We start from the raw sequence: 18,460 nt of genomic DNA, 5'->3' as shown, positions 1-18,460 counted from the left end.
AGTTTCCTGATCCTGGTTTCTGATTCCCGGTAAAGTCTTCTAAGCTCCTGACCTTTGGCTTTGACAAGGACCACGATTTTTGTCTGACATTCTGCTCTCAATTTGTGGATTTCCTACCTTCAAGTTGACTCTTGACTTAGCACCTTTGCTGCCAGCCCTAACCATTGGACCGCCTAAAACTGCTTCCTGTCTGCTCCTTCTGGCTTCATTGCTTCCTCTGTAAATAAAAGCAAGCATGCCCTCATAATTTTCCCGGGTACCCATATCACTCTCAGGCAGCTGGGAAGGTCGTGTTTGCTATTCAAGCAATGGTTTCAACAGGTAGGTTGTCACAAATCTCCAATTGCTGGTATGGTCAACAGTATATCTTAAGGAATCTCTGAGAAATGCATGTATTGCACATTTATGTCTGCAACATGTATCAAAGTTGATGGTAAAGGATCCCATGCCAGATTGCTTTCTTCTCATTTTATCTAAATCATTTATCAGTGCTTAACATTTGAAGTCCTACAGTAATAATTATACACTGGGCTGTATGGATGCAGCAGGCTTAGGAAACTTTATAGCCAGCCGCCCCGGGCTGTATGGAGGCGGCAGGCTCACGGAGCATGCAGCCGGCCGTCCTGGGGATGGTGTAGGCGGCCGCCCTGGTGAGGGCAGCGTGCAAGCGAGCCGTTTTCCTGCAGCTCCACTCTGCTCCCTCGCGCTGTGTAATGATGGCAGGAGCCAGAATACGACGTAATTCCGGCCCCAGCATCACTGCAGACAGTGCGAGAGAGCAGCTGTAGGAAGACTGCTCCCTCGCACAGAGGAATAGCAGAGACCCCAGGGAAAGGCCACTCAGCTCTCTCAAAGGTAGGGAGGCTGGGTGGATTAGAATTAAAAATATAAGACCTTTTACAAATGACTCGGTTAACAATTTTCGGTTTACAAAAAGTTTTCGCAATACAAATCAAGTTTCCCCAGGATGCATTGCACCTGGGAGGTTTATAGCACTGCCCCCTGCATGCTGGAGCCTTGCCACGTCGAGTGTGAAGGTGTTGGAGCGGCTTTTGCATCGAGTTTTGGAGCCATTCTGGAAATGGTTTGCAGTTGTTTTGGGACTTTTTGGTGCATTTCTCAAGCTGTGGAAAGGTAGGGAGCTGAGCTTTGTCGTTTGCATGCCTTTTATTGTGTGTTCTGCATTGTGGGTTGGTTTCCATGCCAGCTCATTTTGACTTTTTTCTGACCTCCAGAATGGATTAATTGGTTTTCAGCACGTTTCGGTTTACAAATTTTTCGCAATAAGAAATGTCCCGGAGAACGCATTTAATTCGTAAACCGAGGTGTGTGTGTGTGTGTGTATATGTGTATATATATATATATATATATACACACACACACATACATATACATACCTGTATATGTACCTGTGCCAGTGTGTTTTACACTCACCTTTTTCCCCCACGCCGTGCTGGTTTCGCCGTTGCTTGTCCCACCTCTATAAGAAAGAATTGGGAGGATTTTATGCATGTTCTCTATGGGTAACATTCAGCGCCTCCATGCAGAACACTGACACAGGACTCTCTAGTGGCCGTCTGAGTGACTGAAAAGGCAGCATTTACATTGAAAGGCTACAGGGACAGGCTACAGGCACCAGAACAACTAATCTGTAGTGGTTCTGGTGACTATAGTTTCCTTTAAAAAAATATAAAAAAAATGGCTCCAACTTTTTTAGCTAGCTCCTAGATTCCAAACAAATTTGTCAAGCCCTGGCATAAGCAAAATTATTCTTCTAAATTGAGCAATGACGCCTCAGGAGCATGATCTATCTATACACCAAAACCGCTTCATTATGCTAAAGTTGCTTTCGCTGTAAAATTAGTTACTGCGGCACTAGTAAGGAAATTTTACCATCAACAAAGATACAAAAGTGGGTTGTAGGTGATACAAGGTTGACTATCCCTGCTATTGACAGTAGTTGTGCAGCACTCTTATTTTAATGAGAGCATACTTCAGATGGTGTACAACACAGACATAGTAGAAACTAAAAAATTGAGTATCTTTAATTGCTCTAATTTGTTTGCATATTTTAAAACATACCATGAAAGAATGGCTCAAATCCATCTATGAGAGTCTGTATAATGGAGCTATAGATTTCTTGTAAAGTGCTGCGGAATAAGCTGGCGCTATATAAATACCAATAATAATAATAATAATATAAATAATGGATTATATATGTGGTAATGATTTAACATGGAACCAGAAGAGTTAACTACACAAAGCACCTGTGTACACAAATGCAACCCTTAAGTAGTACAGGCATGTGGGTGCACTCCTTTTGTATAAATATATAATGCTATGCAATGTAGACATGATAGATCTTATGCAATGCTTCATGTTTATCCTTTTCCATTTAAAAAAAAAAAAAAACACTTACTTGCTCACATACGCACACCATAAGGTCTTAAAGGCGCACTCTGAAAAGTGCAAGACTGAAGCATATTGAGATAAAATGGATGAGTAGAAGACAGACAACACAGTGGAAGACCCACACTGCTGTCTGAATCTGATGAAAAGTTTACTATCTTGAAGGAAAGAAAACCCAGTGAAGTGATTGCCAAGGAACCAAAACCGTGAACTCGCTGTTTAATAATACTATTTACCATCAGCTTGTGCTTCTAAACTCTATGCAAATATGGTTTCTTAGAAGCAATGGTCTTGTAGGAGTGTTGCAGTTCCATTTTTGAACATTTTAAAGATGTCCTCCGCTGCCACAGGATTGTTAGATGAAGTACAGCTACGATCAGCTAATTTAGCAGTTCTGCTCATGCTCGTTACTCATGTGATGGCTTTATGGGATAAAGGAAAAAAAAAAAAAAAAACAAGCACAGACCAGAATGAGAGGTGTCCGATTCGTGGAGCCTCTCCCCAGTAAGAGGGGTATTTCTGCTGCAGTGCTTCCCTGTGCATCTGCTGCAATTTAGATTTTTTTCAAGTTTGAATGCCTTGCCTTCAGGTGGAGATAGATATTTAGGCATAATTTTGTTCTTTAGAGAGGGAATAAATAACAAAAGTCAAACTGTATTTGTATCACTCTTATATAGTGTTTTTGACAAACAATCTGCTTAGATGAATGGACTTAATCTGCACATTTTTCCTTCACTGTATAGGTGATGAATAAAAAATGAAAGAAAAACAAACATACTTGCAGTCAAGTATCCGTAGCAAAAAGTTCTCGCAATTCCAGGGGCGACTAATCGGCAGAAGCCTCTAATTCTGGTTTATGAGTTTTTCTTTAATTCTACAAACCTCCAAGTGGGGGCTTACCAGGAACATAGTTTAGCCACCAGCTTCCTTGCCACAAATTAAATCTGTTGAGTGGAACCACTGAATAAACTTACAGCAGTTACCATCAACCTACTCAAAGATTTGTTCTATTTTTTCTATTTTTTTTTTTTATTAGGTTTGCAGCAATCGAATCTCCAACCTCAGGCTCCCTCCAGTGCTGGAAAGAGAGGAGGAAGGTATACGCAAAGATTTCTGCAAGCACAAGTTGGACAGATCTTGGACAGCAAAATGAAGAATTAAAACTCCTAATTTGGCATTAGAGTCAGGGGCGGTCTTACAGTTGCTGCACTTTGTTTTTCATTTTCCACAAATCTATGCAGTAAACGGTTTTGTGTGGTAACGCTGACAGGGAAATTCTATTCACCATTACCTATGAAATGAGCTTGTTATGAAACTTATTGGGACTGTTTAATTTCCCCCCCAAAATAGCTGAAGACTTTAGTGTATAGGCAGAACGTGATATATAGATATAGATATATAATCAGAAGGATGCTAATGAGGATATACATTAGAGTTAGAACAAGAATTATGTGGGGTTCTCTGACTAGAGGTAATTTTAAATTTTAAAAAAATTTATATTTAGGGCTGTAACAGCTCATATAAACAAACATAACGGATGGATTTGATAAAAGGAGAAATGTGATTGCCACTTAGGAACCAATAATTAATATTCCTCTATTTTTCCCAGCAAATTAGAAAATCACTTCAAATTGAGTGAAAGGTGAATCGTGATGGATGTGTTCTGTATTGTAATGCAACCTGTAGCTCTGACATTTAAGCAGCTTGGGTAAACGATAGATTAAACTTTTTTTTTCCCCCGAATCCCAAGTCTCAGCACTTTACACTTCTAACTTGTGAATCAAAACCCCAGAGCAGTGTCAGTTTACTTGCAGTGTATTTGAAAACAAGCATGCTAAAAGCTAAAATTAACAATTAAATTAAAATTTAGAAAATATATAAAAATAAAAAAGTGACAGAACAGAAAAACACAAGACATTTTAAAGTAACATACAGTAAACCAAAATCAAACCATTACAGAAATAGCAGGAACCTATCTTAAACTAACCTTTTTTGCAACAATATTTTGAGGAAAGTAGTAACATGGCCATAAGGCACTAAAAGGGTTAACTATTCTACTCACTAAAAGGTTCTCGAGTACGAGTTTCCCTTTAGCCAGCTCTTAGTTCTAGAGTTCCACAAGTACACACAGTGTGCACACTACAACAAATCATAAAGCAACATTTTTGCAGTGTTCTTTACGTTGACTGCATTGCATCTCTCCCTTGTTCATGGGATCTGCCATGTTTGCAGGAGTGTCAAATTACAAGGCTCATACCGGTTATTCCATAGGTTCATATTAGCAACAATGTCACAAATGTCACTTCACACACAGCCTTACACCAATGAGATAGTAGTCCGCTTGATGTAAGAAGTGGAACAGTTGCACATTTGGAAAACCCGGAACAGGTATATGGTGAATACACATATTCCTAACAGGGCAATATGAAATTGAAACTTCATTCCAATCTCTATTATAAATATCTGCAGGCACTCAATGATGCTGTGATTTCTTTCCATAGTTTACATGTCAGTTTTGGACTTTTTATCCCTAAAATGATTGATATTATTCTTTGAGAAAAAAAAAAGAAAAATGTTACACTTATCCATAGCTTCAGAGGATAATCTTAAACAGGCAAAGTAATGAATTTTAGCTAAACTAATTTTGAAATACAACATATAAACCATAGCATTAACAAAAATACCTAAGAATTTTCAATTTAGAGCACTGAAAATGCAATTAATTACCTTGTATGATTCTTCCAAAGTTAATATGTATTTCCAACTACATCACAAGCTTAATACATTTACAGAACACTGAATGAAATTAAGTCACTAAACTAACCAATACAAAGTTCATTTCAAAAGGCACAAACTAATAGAACTTAAAGTTTACAAAGAGGTTAAAAAAATTCAGGACTTCAATAATCTGTTTAAAGGTCTGCCTTAGAAACCAACTAATTAAAAATATTCGTTGTGGACTATAACAGCATGTTTAAACTCATTCTAATCACCAGTAACTAATACAATATCTGTGTTAACAAAATGTTAAATGAGTACATGATATAAATATATATTCTATGCATACTAGCTTCAACTATATTGTTTTCTAAAGTTTTTTTTTTTTTTAATTAGGAGTACTAAATGCATCTCTCATGTCATTAACACATGTTAAGGTTTTCAATTTTTTTTATTTTTTTTATAACAAGATCAGAGAAAATCTAAATTTAATCTATTAGTAAAGAAATAATGCAATCACAGCAGTAGCATATCCATGTAATTAACCAACTAAATCAAACAAAATTGTCAAATCTGAATAACTGGAGAGATACACAATACAACAATAGTTTTGAATTATAGCACAAAAAAGAATCCTATATTGTACTTTGGAATCACTAATTCCTGAAATTAAAAGGGAGGACATGAGAATTTAAAATTGATAAACCTGTCTTTCATTACAAGAAGTGTATTAACTTTTACAAATTAAACATCCTGAATCATTAGTATTAAGACAATGATAAAACTAAATCAGGTAAACCATACTATTATAAGTCTTGAGTGCCACAGTGGTGTGCAATGCATTGTACATTATCATTAGATGCTATCACACTTTACATTTAGTATACACAAAATTTTAATACACTGAGAATATTTACTTATGCAAACATGTGCAGTGTGCAGTTATTTCACGGTTTTAATCACATATTCCCCCCCCCACTCAATGTAATTTGCGTTCTTCAAATTTCACCAGTGTGTGAAATATTTTAACAACACACATATGATTGTAATTTACCTTCCTTTAAATATTAATGCATTATACCTTAACATAGCTGTAATGAAACTTATTGGAACAGGCCCGCTGAAAATTGGCATTTAAAAGAGGTCACTTAGAACGCAAAGCATATATACACCATATAAAGATTAGTTATGATTATAACTGAATTTAAATTATTATCTGTGCAATTTACATAGATACAGAATCACACTCGTGTTAAAAGTAAACAGATGAAACTGCAGTGAGATCTAAAAGTCAAAATTAAAATGCACATTTGCTTTTGAACAACTTCAGAAGGTTGCAGCATTTGGTGGGCTTGAAGCAATATATGTTTGTTCAGTAATATGGGAAGATGTGACCAAGTATAAACTTAAATCCATCATAAGTGTAAAAATAATAAGTGAAAAGTTACACAATGTAAAAGGGTTCTCATTGAGTATTCTTAGATTGTAAAGATCTATACAAAAACACAAGGAAATATATAGGTAACTGAGCAAACGAAATCTTATACCAAAGGATTTGATGAAACCATTTAATTAGAGTTCTGTTTAAGCTTTAATGCAATTCTCTATTGCAGCTAGCTAAAAAGGTTTGAACGTTTGCGTTTGTGGAATCAAGGAAAAGATGTGTAACTTTGTGTTGCTACAATAGATGCTTCTGCAGGCTTGCTTTACTGTGAAATAAAACAGTAAAGGGGACCCAGCATTACAACAATGCTGAACACATTTTTAAGATAAGGTCCCATAGAGGGCAAAAAACAGTAAAAGGCTTCAAAAATTGAAGATCAATGCCAAACAAACAATCTAAAAAAGGTTAATATCTCTGTGACAGAGGAGAAAAAACAAAAAAACTAAAAATGATTTTTTTACAGTACAACCTCTATTTCAACTATTTTCTACAAAACATTTAAAATGTGTGATTTTATTTTTTTTCTAATGGATTTTTCTGACAACACAGAATTATTATATCAGCAAAGATTCCATATGCTATGCATCCAGTTGCTAAAATATAGGTTTACTGACTTTAAACAGGATAGAAATTAAGGTAGCAAGAAACAGTACAACTGGAGATAACTGCAGCATAGTGTAGAGACTTAATCTGACAAATCCTAAATATTTATTTCACACTTAATAAACTTGGTAAATTCTGCTCTCATGCATACTTTGGTCTCATTAATAAATTGATCAACATAAAAACACCCAAATAAAAAAGGTGTCATTCTATAAACTACATATAACAAGAATAGGTTTTTACAATCCAGATGAGTAGTCTAACACTTGATCTAGTGTGGACTACATGTCCCATGATGCTTTGCCAGCTCTTTGTACAAATATGGTCCATAACCACTGAGATGCCAAAGTGGGGGCCATAACAGATAAATGAAGTGCACGAGCACAGAAAAGGTAAAAAATAAAAATAAAAAAGTGTTTGTAGTGTTACAGGATGTTTTTAAATGTTTAATTAGCACGGATTTTTTTTGACAAGTCTATGATTTGACTACATATGTGTAGAAAGAAGCATAAACAAGGTCATGTTTCTGCTAGGGGTTATTTAAAGGCAAAGCTAAGCTGCACACAGCTCTGAATTTCACACACTACACAGGACAGATGCTGCTCTAAACAGTTCTCAAATAAAGAGATTTTTTTATTTTATTATTTTTTATTAATAGATGAGCAGTTTCTTGTCCCATTAAGAATAGATGAGAAACACACAAATAAAATAAATTTAGATGAATCTGCATGTAGGGACTTGTCTGAGTAAGCAATGCGTTATTGCACCACCCTCTGGAACTCCAAGGTTTTGGAAAACTAAAATTTCAGAAAAGATGCTTTGGTTATGCAAAATAAACACTAACACCTATATGAACAAAAGAAGAGGAAAACAATCTGCCGAAAGGGTCAAAATGTCAACTTTGAGAATGAAAAATAGGCTTGAGCTGTATGGCCATTTTTGTTTTCTTTTGACAGTAATATTTCAACATTTTTTACTTGGAAATGCTAGAAGTACATTTTAACAACTGCTTGCTGGTTTCACAACAATATCAAATTGCAAATTGCACATGGTATGCATAGGGGGTCATCACCACCCTATGTCTAAGCAATACAATACATGTCATATATGAATTTTAATGATCTCCTACATGCACATGCACTTGGAGGTAGCAAAACATTTTTTTTTTCTTTTTTAAGTTGCAGAGTCACTGTGCTTATTACACACACTTTACTGTGGCAATTGTTTTTGTGACACTTGTGAAGCAGATAAGCAATTTTTTGACAGTGTACACTAAAGAAGAGTTTTATTTTTTTATAAACAAGGTAACATTTGATTACAATGTAAACAACAAATAGATCACCACAATAGCATTTATATATGTGTATTTAATAATCAAAGTTATATAAAGGGATTGAAAAGTCCAGAAAAAAAACCCCAACAAAAACAGACTTTAAAGCTTAGAAGCATGAATTGGGCATGGGAATCTAACACAAAGTGCTTTCAGATCCATAGTTTCTGAAACAAACTAAAGTTATATAGAAAGATATACAATTGACCCCACTTTGAAGTCATAATTATTGTAAGATTTACTTAATTTAGATTTCCCCTATGTAGAGATGAAGGGGGATTCTTCTCCATGTTGAGCATGCTGCCCTTTTAAAACACCTTTCTCTGTCCCTGATCCCACGTGGAAGCAGCATCAGCAACCACATCTCCTACCATGCATGAAATAATGCAAAATGCATCCTTGCTTTATTGCAGTGATAAATGCACAGCTCTTATACACTGAACTCGAGTATTACCAGAGCAAATGAAAGGCAAAACAGCCAAACAGCTTTAATATTAAGAAGGATGCACAAGTGACAAACAACACTAATCAAAACAGGCAACAACTAAGTGCTATACAGGCACACGAGCTGGGTTTGCAAATATACATTGGTAGTTTATTTTGTTTGCACCATAGTGAAGAGAAATAACTCAGATCACCTCTAGAACCAAAAAGAAAAAAAAAAAAAAACATTCTTGAACTGCTCTCACAAACAAATTATGCATATGGAAAGCTCCCTGCTTGCTGATCCACAGTATAAAAAAAACAGCAGAAGCCAGCATGCCCCCCTCTTTACATTCAGCATCCATTTCTTAAAACACCAGGTACAGCTCATACAGCAGTCCTGTTTTGCAATATTCTACATATCCAAATAAGCTTCTGCAACTCTGAAAAGTTTATAAATATAATAAATAAAAAATAATGAAAAAAAAAGTGGCACTGGAGACTGCTCTAAGAGGAGCAGTCTGAAAAAGGCAAGCTTCTTTAAAGTTGAAAAGAACAGGGCCGATGGGCAGAGTGGGGAATTTAGAAGTATTTTTGGGGGTATTTTTTTTTTATTATTTTGGCTATGCCTCCGCTCTCCCTCCATTTTGGTTGTTTATGATACTGACAACAAGCTGTCCCAGTAACCCGTCCTCCAGCTGCCCCCCTGCCTAAACCAGGCTTCTGATCACCCTGTCCTCACTCACTTAGAAAGGCCAAGGGGTGCAACTTGTGATTTCACAGGACACCCCCAAAGCACACTAAAGAGGTACCTATCAAAAAGCATTGCAGCCTTTATTTAACTCCACTCCACATACCCACCCCCTAAAAAAGTGGACAGAAATAGCACAAGATCCCACGATTGCCAGATCAAAATCCCATGGGGTGAATGAAAAGATCTTGCACCAACTTTGAGGGAAGTTTGGGACATTTTGTGTAAATAAGTGATTTTTAATAATTTTTTTCTTCTCTTTTTTTTTTTTTTTAAAAGCACGGTCTCTGTGTGCTTTAATGTCTTCCCCTCTCCTCCTCCTCCTCCTCCTCCTCCTCTCCCAAAGCCTGTACTGCTGTCACAATATCAAGAGGGAGAGAGTTTAAAGGAAGAAGAAAAAAAAAATACTAAAATATAGGAGCCTATACATTAAAATACATATATTTATACACACTTAACTCCCACTTTCTTGATCACCCCCCACAAAAAAAAAAATACTTAACACCCCTCTGCAACAACAACCCCCTAAAAAAAGTCAATAAATACAGAACAAAACATGCATAAGGAAACATAAGTTAAAAAAAAATACATATAAATATAGATAAAATCAAGCAGGCATTTCTCAGTGGGACCAGACATGTTTGCACAGAAAATAAAAATTAAAAAATATATATTAAAAAAAATTGCATATCAACAGAAAAATGGGACATCCATCCTTAAAAAGTTTGCTTATTTTGCCCCCCTTGCCTTTACCCCCATAAAGTCCTTGCAGAGGGGAGAGGGGTGATTTGCAATAACTTTTTTTCCTCCTCTCTCTCTCCCCCCTCCTCCCCCTGCTCCCCCCCTTCCCATAATTTAAATAACCCTGATTTTTTATGCTTCAGAGGCAGCTGTCCCAGTCCAAACCCCCCACAAACTCACCGCGGGAGCCTTAACATCCTTCCTGCGGTCGATTTCCGGGGTTTAGGTGCCTTTGCGATTTTTTAATAATTTTTTTCCCATATTTTTGCCTGGACGCTACGGGCCTGGAAATTGTTTGCTTTCCCCTCTCTCCAGCAGCCATTGTAGTGTATGCGCTGCGGTGCAGCCCAGCTTGCGCGGCCAGCCGCGCCCACCGGGGGCCCCGCCTCCCGCTCCTCCCGCGCACCGCCTCCCCCAGCCGCCGATCAAACGTCGGTACGCGCGGCGATTGGCCGGCCGGCGAGTGGAGTGGCCGCCGATTGGAGGGCGCTGACGTCAATCGCAGAGCGTGGGGTATTGTGGGGCGGGGAAACGACGGAGGGACTGAGAGGGTGGGAGCGCGTTTGATTGGATGCACTGGCTGCCCATCTGATAGAAGGACCATGTGATTGGTTTAGGGGATTGTCCGTCTTTTAGAGGTCGGACCAGGGTAGCAGGTTAGTGTGTGATAGTACTTCAAGTGGCGTGAGGCTAAAAGTTGACGTATTTCGAATTGGAGTCGCCCGGGTGCTGTGAGGCGCTTTCTGTTATTACTGTTATTGATCAGCAGGCAGACTGTAGGCCGCAAGGTTATTAATCCGGGGGGTGACAGGACAGTGCGGGCTCTGCACAGCTTTCAGAGACACACACTACCGCGACACATGGCTTGCCGCCACCCTGCTGTGACTGACACTCCAGCCAGACAGTAGCTCACGAGCAAAGTCACCACATTGAACTGAGGGTGAATGCCACACTAGCCAGACTGTGACTGGGGGGTTGCCACACTAGCCAGGCTTTGACTGGGGGGTTGCCACACTAGCCAGGCTGTGACTGGGTGGTTGCCACACTAGCCAGGCTGTGACTGGGGGGGTTGCCACACTAGCCAGTCAGTGACTGGGGGGGTTGCCACACTAGCCCGGCTGTGACTGGGGGGGTTGCCACACTAGCACGGCTGTGACTGGGGGGGTTGCCACACTAGCACGGCTGTGACTGGGGGGGTTGCCACACTAGCCAGGCTGTGACTGGGGGGGTTGCCACACTAGCCAGGCTGTGACTGGGGGGGTTGCCACACTAGCCAGGCTGTGACTGGGGGGGGGGGGGTGCCACACTAGCCAGGCTGTGACTGGGGGGGGGGTGCCACACTAGCCAGGCTGTGACTGGGGGGTTGCCACACTAGCCAGGCTGTGACTGGGGGGGTTGCCACACTAGCCAGTCAGTGACTGGGGGGGGGGGGTTGCCACACTAGCCAGTCAGTGACTGGGGGGGGGGGTTGCCACACTAGCCAGTCAGTGACTGGGGGGGGGGGTTGCCACACTAGCCAGTCAGTGACTGGGGGGGGGGGTTGCCACACTAGCCAGTCAGTGACTGGGGGGGGGGGGTTGCCACACTAGCCAGTCAGTGACTGGGGGGGGGGGGTTGCCACACTAGCCAGGCAGTGACTGGGGGGTTGCCACACTAGCCAGGCTGTAACTGAATGTTACTACTCCAGCAAGGCTGTGACTGGGGGTGTTCTATTTGACCCACTAGCCAGGATGTGACTGGGAGTGTTGTGGTTGCCATTCCAGACAATTTCTCTTATCACTTAAGCCCGCTTGAAGTGGTGGTAGTGTTACTTATAGCCGGCTATGCCTTGTCCTAGTAATATCACTGTTGTCTTTACAGTGCTTTCAGGCCTCCCTCCAGTGAGTGCTGCTAGCACGTCTCCTTCACTCTTTCTTGCCCTTGCTGCTTCTGTCAGGGTCATCACTCCTTGAAGGTGCTCATGTGGCCTCCATAGTTACCAATCACAGAGAGGTTTTCTGTCAGGAACTTCTCAATCAGGGCTGTACATTAGGCTAAAGATTAATTTTTATCATTTAGTATTTGACAGTTTTCTGGTGCTTGGATAGGAAGAAAAACTTGACATTAAGGATAGTTTTATTTTATTACCATTAACTGCATATGATAAGACTAAGAAACTTCTTTTTACAGCTGCTATTTCTGAATATGTTGAGATAGTCATACAACCCATTATTGTATAATTGTATTTGGTTGACCCTTAGTGGAATCGGTTTTGTGTAATGAAATAAAATACACATTAACTGTATTGCAGCCAATTTCTTCTTAAATATATATTTTTTTTGCTATTTTGGTCCATGAGATCTATCCTGTGTATATTCATGTATAATACAATTTGATAAAAAAAATATCTATTTCAAAGGGACGCTGTGGTGCAAGATTTATCTTGCAACTCAGGACATACTTGAAAATGAGCCTTAACATCAATCTCCATGTATCTTTCCTGGTAAAATATTTTATAAATGATCTTAATTTTTTTTTTTTTATTATTTAAAAAAAAAATGCTTTTAATGTATTCTCCTTTTAAAGTCTTTGTCTAATCTTCTTACACTTCATCCCTGTGACAGTCCTACAATGGGTTTATGTTTCTAAAGGATTGCATTTAAAGTACAGGTTCTAACCCACATAGCCTTAAAAAGACACTGTAGTCACTAGAACAATTTAATCTATTTGAATTGATTATGGTGCCTGGAGTCCCCTGGCACTGTTCCTCTATTCCGTGTTAAACAATGTTCAAGCAGTTTAACGCTGAATAAGGGGTTCTGTAGGTGTGGCTAAGGCAGAGATCACACACTTCCTTGAAGTCCTACAGACTAAGCTCGTTTGAGCAAGGTCCTCTTCAACCTATCGTTCCTGTAAGTTTTCTTGTAATTGTCCTATTTATAGTTCAATCCCCCCTCTTATAATATTGTAAAGTGCTACAGAATCTGTTGGCGCTATATAAATGGCGATAATAATAAGTCATACCCATTCATACTGTCAGTTGGAGCTCTGATAGGCTAAAAGTGGTCAGCAGACACTCTCAGCCAATCACAGTTGCCCATTGCTGCTCATTCTAATACTTCCACAGTAGCCAGTGCAACACAGAGGGGATGGCCTGTTGTGGACTCTTGTTTAGTATTAAAACATAAAAACTGTTTAATGCTGGATGAAATGATGACAACAGGGGACTAAAGACACTATAACGATATTAATTAGATGAAGCAGATACAGTGCCCCTTTAACTCAGGATAGATACCAGAAGAAGCTTCTAGTATGACAGTCTCTAGAGGCATTTTAGCCCTGCACTGGATCAAATGGTTATAGTGCATACAGTGTCTCTTTAAGCCCTACAGTACTGGGCCAGCACAATGGCTGAGTGCTTCAGATAATCTCTTTAGGTCATGCACTGCCTTACTTAGATGTGGGTGAGAGGAAGTTGGCATTGCCTCCCAACAGAGACCAAGTAAACGGTGTTCCTCAGTAATGTGGCAAACATTTTACAACAGATTGCCCCTTAACTGGTCTCACAATGGCGTTTGAACCGTATATGCCATCTGCAGAAACTGGTTGCCGATTCTTCTGCTCATTAATGGGCTGAGAGTGTCACAGGCTGGCTAATAACACTTCCGTGATACTGGCAGACGTAGATTTGCACCCCAGGTAGCAAACGAGTTAAACTTCATATGTGTAGCATTTTACCAGGCACCATGACTAGTTCTAATCACTGAAGTGGTCATAATGTATGAAGTACCCTTTAGCTAGTATGACTTTTTGTAATATAGCACTCACATATTTTTCCCAACTTGAAGGGGTGTTACACTAGGCAATATAATAAGCACCTTTTTTTGTTTATACCCACATCTGAAAGTATTTGACTATTGTCTTTATGGATGTTAAGATATTTGTTTTGTAATACTTTCAGTGGTAGTTTGGTTGGTCCTGTGTGTTTTGAACCTATGGGTTCATATATTTAGCCATTGGAAATAAAGTATTTCTCCTTTCAGAACTACTATAATGATATTTAGAAATGTAATCACTTCATGTGCCGACCTGCAATGTTAACCTACAGGTAAAATCTCTGTCCTGATAACCTCTAAAACCTATTTATAACAATAACTATTCTGAGTGAAAATTGCTGGGTTACTTCCAGTGTAACTGATCAACACAGTTTCATTTTTGTAATTTTGAGAAATTGACAACATTGTGATATTCTTCTAGTTTAGAATATCAAGAATACTTTGCATTCCAATTTATACTGATTGAAAAAGATGCAATTTAACATTTTAAAACTGATTTCAAATTTATTTGCTGTTAGGAAAAGGATGTAGCCTTTCAACTGCTTCAGGATGTTGGGCTTTCCTGCATTTTGTTTTAGGCAAACATTACGTTTCAGATTTATAATTTTATATTAGAGATGGACCACTCCTGAAAATGGAAAGTGTGAACTGTTGGTTTCATAAACAAGTATTCCACCTATCATTGCATACTTTTGTTTTGCCATTCTCCAGTTTAATTGAGGGATACATGGGTGGCATTTTGATGCAACTAATTTTGTCAGTGCACAAGCAGAGGTATTGAATTGTATGAAGCCTGTACCTACAATGTTCACGGATTATGCTCTAATTATTACTCATGCCATGCCATTGCTGGCGATGGGTATTTTATTGACTATTAAATCCATATGTTTGCAAAAATTATATACGGTATATTTCTTTAAGAACTGTTCATACTAAAGAACCTACTGTGACAGGTTCATTTTAATGTCTCATATGTTCATATTGCTATTGTGCTCATTTTAGCACATATTTTCCCTAAACAATTTGCAAGCTTTTCACACTTGGTAGACCTTTCCTCATCCACATATAATTGATTAACTGTGGTTAGAGGATCACTATAGGGTCAGGAACACAAACATGTATTCCTGACCCTATAGTGTTAAAACCATCATCTAGCCCCCCTGGAACCCTCATGCCTCCATAAATATAGCAAAATCTTACTGTATTCAAGCTAGGAGCTGTAGATCTGCATGCTGTTTGCCTCAAAAAATAAACAAGCAGTCTGCAGACATCATCAGAAATGGTAGCCTGATCCGATCACTGTGCTTCCCCATAGGATTGGCTGAGACTGACAAAGAGGCAGATCAGGGGCAGAGCCAGCATGATTCAAACACAGCTCTGGACAATCAGCATCTCCTCATAGAGGTGAGTTGAATCAATGAATCTCTATGAGGAAAGTTCAGTGTCTGCATGCAGAGGGAGGAGACACTGAATGTTTGGATGCATTTTAGGCAGCCATGATACAGGAAGAATCTCTAACAGCCATCTGAGGAGTGGCCAGTGAAGTTATCACTAGGCTGTAATGTAAATACTGCATTTTCTCTGAAAATACAGTGTTTACAGCAAAAAGCCTGAAGGTAATAATTCTACATACCAGAACAAATGAAATAAGCTGTAGTTGTTCTGGTGACTATAGTGTCCCTTTAAATTGTGTCAATAGCAATGCCAGTATTGTTTTAGCATATAAATTAAGATATGTAGGATGATTACATGGTATATTATACGATTTGCTTAATTTTTCTCATTTTATAGTTTTAAGGAGAGATGTCTAGAAATAAGCGAATGAGGGACCAGGACCTAAATCCCTGCATGAAGGTTAGTTTAATTTTAAATGCCTGCATAAACTTTTTTTGATATGACCAAATATTGCCTTTGGTTAGACTGCGGCCTATTCATTTGAATTTCTTAATTTGACATAGATATTTATTTTAAAAGTATGTTTTGTAGTAATTTGAAAATATGGGTTGAAAAAACTGACTAGCTTTTGTCTAAGGAAAGTGATGCGTCTTCGAAGTGCATGGACGACAACAACTACCAGAAGGAAATGTGTACCATTTACTTCATAAAGTACAAGAATTGTAGAAAGTTTTGGGTAAGTGGAAATTCCATAAGCTTGGAATCTATAACCAACTGCAAAAAGTATGATACAATCTATGAATATCTGTCATAACAATTTTTATATTTGAGTTGCCATCACTGCCAAATTTCTGTTAGTCCAGTAAAGAAGAGACTGCAATTCCTCGTTATTTTAGGGAAAGAAGCAATTGGGCATTGCATGCCTTTGAATTCCAAATTTAAAGGAACACTATAGTGTCAGGAATACAAATGTGTATCCTGTCACTATAGGTGTAAATAGCTGTTTAGGCATCTGGCCCCCCTTACGTCCTGTTAAAAAAATGAGATTTAGTCACCTTTTTCCAGCGTCGATCGGGTCCGGGCGCTACTGGGCCGCCCCCTTGGCTGAGATCATCAAACTTGACTATTTCAGCCAATTCAATTCTTTCCCATAGAAAAGAATTGGAAGAATCAAAACAACGCTCTGTACCAATCAGCATCTCGTAGTGATGCCTTTAATCAATGCATCTCTATGGGAAAAGTTCAGCACCTCCAAGCAGAGTGTGGATATGCTAAACATGCAGCCATGACCCAGGAAGCACCTCCAGTGGCCATATGAGTTACTGCCACTGAAGGTGTTACTTGGCAGTAAGGTAAACCCTGCCTTTTCCCTGACAAAATAAAGCATCAAAGTGTGACCTCAATAGCATTGTTGTAATCATCACACAGACTGATTGAATATACAACACAGTTTGAAAATGTTTAATGGAATTTTTATTTTATTTAACAGAATGAGGTTATGACGAAAAGAAGAAGAGAAGGAGTGACACCCTATATGCCAACAGCAGAAGAGAGAGACAATATATTGAGGTCCTTCGAAAGTGTGCCATATTGAATAGGTGAAGATATATGCTGTTGTTTTTAACTGTTATTACTGGAGCAAATTTTAAACATTAAATTTAAACAAAATCGTTTATTATATTGTGGTAAAATATTTCTGAAATACTCACCTGACTTGAATTGCCATTAATGTGCCTTGCCTCCCAGTGTTAAAGTCATAAGTACTGGTTATTTTCCGGCTGGTAGAGTGGAGTTCCAGTGAGGGACCGTATCATTGCTGGACTATATAGGGAAGTTAAAAAGGTTACTCAAAGAATTCTAACCCTCTTTAGTGGTTATGCTGCCAGGGGTACCCTGGCTTGGTTCTTCAGTAATATGGTAAAATATTAGGGCATCTAACTCTGAGGTTCCCACCTCCTTTGCTGATGCACTTTTGCAGAAGATGTAAGCTGATCCAGTTGTCATTCATTGTTTCAGAGGATCAGCTGCCTTCTCTCAGCATGCTGTGGGAAAAATAAATTGCACATAATTGACATTAGCCAGCCCGGAACCCTTGCTCTGGGATGACACCACTTTGATGCTACTGGATATGGAGTTACAACTGCAGCAGCTAATGGCTTTAAGCAAGGATGCCAAAAAGGTAGATCCCCCAGATGTTGTAGAACTTCACCTCCCATAATGTCTTGCATGCCTTTAGAAAGAAGCTGTAGTTTTAAAACATCTGGGGATCTATTTTGTTCGGCATGCCTGGCTTAACTCGGTATGTGCAGCATTGCAAAGCGAAACGTGAACATGGTGCTTGGACTAACCTGTTAACTCTTCCTTTACTGGAAAGGGGGCGCAAGAGTTTCCATAACAGTCCACCGTTAATATAAAACGCAATAAATGTATTTATTTGCAATGCCAGTGTGTTTCTTTAAGTCCAAATAGCATATTTGCAAGAACTGAAAAGAAGAAATAGAAAACTACAAATAACCACACTTCATATTATCAGCGATCAAATTAATATTCGGCAATGGTGTCTCATGGTGGTTTATTATACAGGCAAAAAAAAGCAACATTTTGACACAAGTTATAATTCTAACTGCATGATACAAAGTGTTATAGGTGATCACATGTTAATATCACATAATCACAATTCGTGAATACCAACTTAAGAGAAATGAAAAGTAAACCCTTTAGTATTACAAACAGAATTAACATATATAATACAATGTATGGAAGTATATACATTTACTGTGCAATTTCCATATTTGACAATTACAATTTATTTGTGCCATTGATGTGAAACA

At 38.7% G+C, this 18,460-nt stretch overlaps 2 protein-coding genes across 5 annotated transcripts in view; one reads left to right on the top strand and one right to left on the bottom strand.

Moving 5' to 3' along the window:
• PLAG1 (PLAG1 zinc finger) overlaps nucleotides 1-10,737 on the bottom strand; it is a 51,654-nt gene extending 40,917 nt beyond the window's left edge. Inside the window, exon 1 of the mRNA XM_063451379.1 lies at nucleotides 10,600-10,737. The gene's annotated coding sequence lies outside the window, so the exon portion shown is untranslated. The remainder of the gene's footprint in view (nucleotides 1-10,599) is intronic.
• A 333-nt stretch (nucleotides 10,738-11,070) lies between these two features.
• CHCHD7 (coiled-coil-helix-coiled-coil-helix domain containing 7) lies at nucleotides 11,071-17,305 on the top strand. 4 transcript variants are annotated; one of them, XM_063451375.1, is made up of 4 exons: nucleotides 11,071-11,150; nucleotides 16,026-16,088; nucleotides 16,267-16,365; nucleotides 17,119-17,305. In XM_063451375.1, the coding sequence occupies exons 2-4, from the start codon at nucleotides 16,038-16,040 to the stop codon at nucleotides 17,221-17,223; spliced, it is 255 nt and encodes an 84-aa protein (XP_063307445.1). In that variant the 5' UTR covers nucleotides 11,071-11,150; nucleotides 16,026-16,037; the 3' UTR covers nucleotides 17,224-17,305. The 4 variants fall into 4 exon arrangements, with proteins under 4 accessions (XP_063307445.1, XP_063307447.1, XP_063307448.1 ...); XM_063451377.1 differs by lacking the exon at nucleotides 11,071-11,150 and adding an exon at nucleotides 14,069-14,506; XM_063451378.1 differs by lacking the exon at nucleotides 11,071-11,150 and adding an exon at nucleotides 15,072-15,093.
• Nucleotides 17,306-18,460: the final 1,155 nt, after the last annotated feature.

The sequence above is a fragment of the Pelobates fuscus genome, chromosome 4, assembly GCF_036172605.1.
Source record: "Pelobates fuscus isolate aPelFus1 chromosome 4, aPelFus1.pri, whole genome shotgun sequence".
Lineage (NCBI taxonomy): Eukaryota > Metazoa > Chordata > Amphibia > Anura > Pelobatidae > Pelobates > Pelobates fuscus.
This window is presented reverse-complemented; position numbering and strand designations above follow the sequence as displayed.